Here is a 5,385-nt window from a genome sequence, read left to right as displayed (position 1 = left end):
CTGGTGCTGTCACATTCACACTCAGTGAAACCAAAGTGTGTTTTATTTTGACATGATGCCATTTTATTAGAACGTTTTGAGAGCAGCTTGCAATATGAGGTAATGAAATACCACTGTTACAACTGTTTATAAAATACTTAAGGCCACATATACATGGAGGTTTTTCAAATGAAAAATACAGTTGTTTTCCAAAACAGCTGTATCTGTGACCTAGTATTAGTCTTATGTCCCATTAACAGTTACATTTAAACATTCAAGTAAGAGCACAGACTGTTAGAAAACTCCACACTCTGCACACAAGTTAGAACCTAATAGAGACCCAACACTTTTCATGCTATAAACATAATCAAATCTGTGACAACTGACTTGATTACCATCAACTCAGCAAGCAAATATCTGGAACCACAGCAAAAATATGCCGTTAGGAACATCAATCATGTTTAACATGTTTAAAAGTAATAAGTTAACAAGTGCTTTCATTCAAGCAGTAAATGCATTTTCCCCAGTACATCTTCTCATGAGACAATGAAGAGTTTTAGTTTAGGTTTGGTTCCTCAGGCTTAAATGCTATTATCTTTCATTCACATTATTCGTAGTTATCTGAATCTGCTCTGATGACTAAGAACATCACCATCCAACAGGGACTTTTTGAGGCGTTTCCCAGTAAATGTCTCATGAATACTTTCCTCTCATTGGCTGTCAGCTGTGACATCATCGGGCCAGTACTCATCCTGCATGTAGTGGTTTGAGGAGGCAAAGCTGGGCTTGTGTGGAGCGCTGTCGTCCCTCAGCTTGTTCTGCAGTTCCTGTTCCCACTCACCCTCCACCAGCTTGTAGAGGTCGAGGGCAGCCTGAGCGTCCTCCACCGAACAGTGACCTCTCTTCCCGACCTGGCCAGAGAAACAGACAGGGTCAGTATAGTTCACAAAAAGTCAGAATACCATCAGGTATAACAAAAACACTGGGCAGACTTCAATGATATGTACACATTGTTAAAGGGAAGATGGAAATGAAGTCATGTTTCAAAACAATTTGAGCATGGATCCACTTTAGTCTGACTGATGCTGGATTTTATAGTTGTATTTGCTGATATATGGGATTGCTTTTGTTTGTTTTTTTAAAAACAAACATTTTTTATAAGTGTCTCTTAAATTTGTTCATTAAAAAGCAGTTACCTGTGCATGTACTGAAGGAGGGCTTTTTACAGTTAAAAATAAACTCATCAGTGCCCCCTGGTGGACAAACCTCGTGAGGACACTTCATAACTTGCATCACACATTATCTTTGACAATTATGTGCTGCTCTGTCTTATTATTTATCAGTTAAAGAATCTGTGTTTGGATAATTTCAAGCAATAATTGTCTGTTTTTAAGTGATTTAATTTCAGTGTTCAACATATTCTTCACCATTTGGATCAAGAGCACTTACACTGTAAGCAAGTAAGGGAAAAATGTTTGTGATGTTTTGTAGATGCCTTTCAGCAGTTTAGCAGTTTCCATGAAAAGCCTTAGTTATCATTAGGGATTTAATACAATCAATACAAAAAACAAAATTCTAGTATAAATTAAGTCCATATACATGATGTATGAAGACTGACGATGCCCATGACACTCATTACGTCTCACCTGTATCCTCCTGTTCAGCAGCTTACTGGCCAAGATTTTGAGGGAAGGGCAGCGCTCTCGAGGGAAGCCGGCCAAACGGCTGAGGAGACGCGTTGTGCAGGTGTCTCTGACCATGTGACATGGATGGAGTATGTCCAGTGCCTCAAAGTCGTTGTAGACAGAGTGGCCCACGACCACTTTGCCCTCAAGTATACTGAGGATCTACAGGAGAGAAGCCACACAAGTGCAGAGGACAAACATTATATTTACCTGTAAATACTGAATATTAACAATTTGGGGCATCAGAAGAGTCGGCAGAAGACTGGGTTTAGTCAGTGTTGACATCTCTAACTGGGTTGACAGTTCAAACCACTCTGACCTGTATATCAAGAAGCCTCATTTTAACCAATGCTTCAGCTTTTCTCTGAACAACACTTTACATTTCTATGTCTTCGTTTCGCCTGAGGGAACACTAGCTGTGACAACTCCTGCTTAGGAAACTCAATTACCTTGCATGTCAATACCAGTGGTTCTCTTCCTGTATTTCCAGTCACTTGCCCTCCTTATACTCAAATGCAAAACATGTCCAAAATAATAAGAATACAACAGCTATTTATTTTTTCTAGTATTGCATATGTTTTTAGTAGGAAAAAGGAAGACAGCTCAGAAGTGTTGCAAAGAATACAACAGTTACCATCATGAGCAGACAACTAGATCGATTTCAGTTCAAAGCACTGCAGCTTAATAAAGAGCTCTGTGAACGTATTTATACTCATTGCCTCCACCGATTCTTTCATTGTATACTAAGTATGACAGAATAAAACAGCATATGTAGATGCTTCAGTGAAGCTGGTCTCACCTCCTCCCTGGCCTGAGCGAAGGGTTGGGCATTGTGCAGATGATAACTCCGGATGCCACTCCAGCGGGTCCTGTAGTCTGTGACAGGCTGACACGGTTGGACGTATTTATCATACAGGACATTACCATGATAGTCCAGGATGCTGCAGCGGGCCAGCTCACTGCAGCGCCCGCCAGGCCCAGTCCCCACCATCTCACAATCTAAAGCCACCACCATGGTCGAGCACAAGCTGAGGCACGGTGAACTCCGACCACTGGCTGGAGGACTGGCCTCAGAGGAGAAGCCGCTGTCCACCTCCCAACTGTCTCTTAAGGCTGTGACTAGACTGTGGTGGTCACAGGCTTTAGGCACAAACACAGAGTCTCCAGGTTTAGACGCATCTGTGCTTTTGTCCTCAGAGCTCAAAGTGTTTTGACTTTCCTGCAGTGTATTGCTCAATTTAGTTTTTTTGACCAGTTTAATTGTATCCAGTGGTTTGTAGTGGTTGTCTGTTCGTTTCCTCTTCACGCCGGCAATTATTATCTTCTGATGACATTTCTTCTTTGCTCTTGTGTTCTCCATGGCATTAAGCATCGTGGCTTTTCTGCACAAATATTGGTAGTTGTTGAGAAGCCCCCATGAGGAAGCTTTATTCTTTTTTGATTCCTCTGCCATCATCAATCAATGAAACTGGCCTTGAAGTCATTTCTAAAACAACACAAAACAACCAGATTATTATTAGAATATAAATTATGTAGGTGATCACTAATATTTAAATCTACAGATTCACTTGGACCTTTTGTCCATGGGGCTGTTGCATAATTGGCAAATAAAACAGACCGAATCTGGCATTAGGGACAAGCTACAAAACACGTTTATATAATGCCTTCATGCTACACACCATGCAGGAATAGCACTGACTTTGAGGGACAGATGACAGACAGGAACACATTACATCACACTGTAGTAACTGTGTACTACGGCTGTGAATATAATTAACTAACCTATAATGTAAGTTAGCTAATTCATAGTTTTAAAAAGGATAAATTATTAAACATTTGGAAATGTCATAAGGGTTTTCTTCTGAGCTAGCGAACGACAAAGGCAACAAATCTCAGTTCAAAAATGTAAGTTTCATAACTTCTCGCCAAACATTTTATTAACTTCACGCTTTGTCTGACCAATGCTTTTTTACATCGCTGTTAAATCCAACATACACTGAGCTGTATGCAAACTCACAGCAACTTTAGCTGAGGTCGAAGCAGCGGTGAGTGACTGCTCCAGCTGTCGTTGTAAAAGCATACAATTAAAATACATGCTTGCTTGGCGAGTTGTTCTTAAGCCGTGTTGAAGACTGGCTCCCAATGACCGCGAAAACGTAGGGAATCGTGTTTATGAAGTGTTTAACTTTATCGGTCGTCAAAGCTAACTTCAACTTGTCAGATATTTCACTGGAGACTGGCGTCCCATCATAGAAAACCGACCGATTTAGCTAGCTGAAGATAGCCACGTCAAACAAGGCACGAGGCATCATTAGATATCACACAAGATTATTGACGAGAGATAAAGGTGTCATCTATTAATGTTAACAAAAGACACAAAGAAAGGGATATTAAAAAATGACACATTAGAATAAAAATGCTTGAATAATTTGTACATTACCCTCTGGAACAGCACGTGTACTGCGTGAACAAGTCTGGGCAAGTCTGCTCTACTCTTCATCTGATTGGCTCCTTCTCTTCTTCGTCTGACAGGAGAAGTTCAGCTGCCGGATACATCACAGAGTCGCCACCTACAGGCCCAACACAACATTGCCACAAGAATTCTGATACATAATGGCACAACACTTCAGATAAGCTACACAATAAAAAAGTTAAAGGAGCATTTAAGTCAATTTAACGAACAATTAGTGATCAAACCTAAACCACTGAATCAGGACATGTGGGATAATTTACAAATCAATTTAATTTGCTGCATCTTGTACCTGTTGAGTCACCAAATACCAACTAATCAGGAAAACAACGCATGTTACTAATTGCGTGTCATCCAATGCCAATTAAAGCAGGGAATACAACACACAAAAAAAGTCTAACAAATGACAGTGACTTTAACTCCATTTGTGTTAAAGAATTAAGCAACAATTTGTTGTAGAAAAAGCGACAATGTGAGGAAACATGATAACTACAAACTACACAAATTTCATACTGAAAATCAGTTATGTTGTAATATTTACTGTTCCATTATGATTGACAGGATATGACTAATTGCCTTTTGTTGTTGTTTTTCGTCTTCTTTCATGCTTTTTACATCAAGCTAAATTTCAGTTCAAAATTATTCAAATTGATTTGCTGACAAAATTGTCACTAATTTTGAATAGCGGAATGAATTTACTCAGGAAAAAAAAACCAAATATATCAAGCTTCTAATTTGTAAATTTCTACTTTTTCTCCTGTTTTATTGAATATTTTTTAGGTTTTAGACTGTTGGTTGAACAAAAGATATTTGAAGATGTCACCTCGGACTCTGGGAATTTATGAACATTTATGATTTTGTCATTGTATAGACCAAATAATTAATCATATCTTTAAAAAGACATAATTGACTGATAAATTGATAATGAAACTAATTATTAGTTGAAGCCCTGTCTCCCAATCACTTGATGCAATGCAATATAGAAATACAAATGCAAATAAGGACCAAATGTCAGTTAACTTTATAAATATAATTACCAAACTTGTGAAGTACAGGATAGTGTTTAACTGGAGCTTAGAAAGCAGCTGCCATGACACATGATGAAACATTTAAATTCATGACAGAGATCATAGTTCTTTTTGGTTTTGTGGGCCTTTTTATTTCATAATCCTTCCAAATGTACAAAAACAAAGACATGTTACAAAACAAAACAAAAAAAAAAGAAAAAGAAAAAAGAAAAAAAAAAAAAAA

The 5,385-nt window shown here is 38.5% G+C and overlaps 1 protein-coding gene across 2 annotated transcripts; it reads right to left on the bottom strand.

Annotated features, from left to right (window-relative positions):
• Positions 1–36: 36 nt before the first annotated feature.
• LOC111664171 (apoptosis-enhancing nuclease-like) lies at positions 37–4,207 on the bottom strand. 2 transcript variants are annotated; one of them, XM_023418667.2, is made up of 4 exons: positions 4,105–4,207; positions 2,464–3,150; positions 1,626–1,826; positions 37–890 (listed from the first exon to the last, which is right to left on the bottom strand). In XM_023418667.2, exons 2-4 carry the CDS (start codon positions 3,118–3,120, stop codon positions 690–692), a joined length of 1,059 nt encoding a protein of 352 aa, XP_023274435.1. In that variant the 5' UTR covers positions 3,121–3,150; positions 4,105–4,207; the 3' UTR covers positions 37–689. The 2 variants fall into 2 exon arrangements, with proteins under 2 accessions (XP_023274435.1, XP_087032631.1); XM_087176505.1 differs by lacking the exon at positions 4,105–4,207 and having other exon boundaries at positions 2,464–3,104.
• Between the last annotated feature and the right edge of the window lie 1,178 nt (positions 4,208–5,385).

Source organism: Seriola lalandi, unplaced genomic scaffold (assembly GCF_002814215.2).
Source record: "Seriola lalandi dorsalis isolate HSWRI2012SDOR001 ecotype SW California unplaced genomic scaffold, Sedor1 jcf7180002001377, whole genome shotgun sequence".
Taxonomy (NCBI): domain Eukaryota; kingdom Metazoa; phylum Chordata; class Actinopteri; order Carangiformes; family Carangidae; genus Seriola; species Seriola lalandi.
The sequence above is the reverse complement of the archived record's forward strand: the minus strand, read 5'-3'. Positions and strand labels throughout refer to the sequence as shown.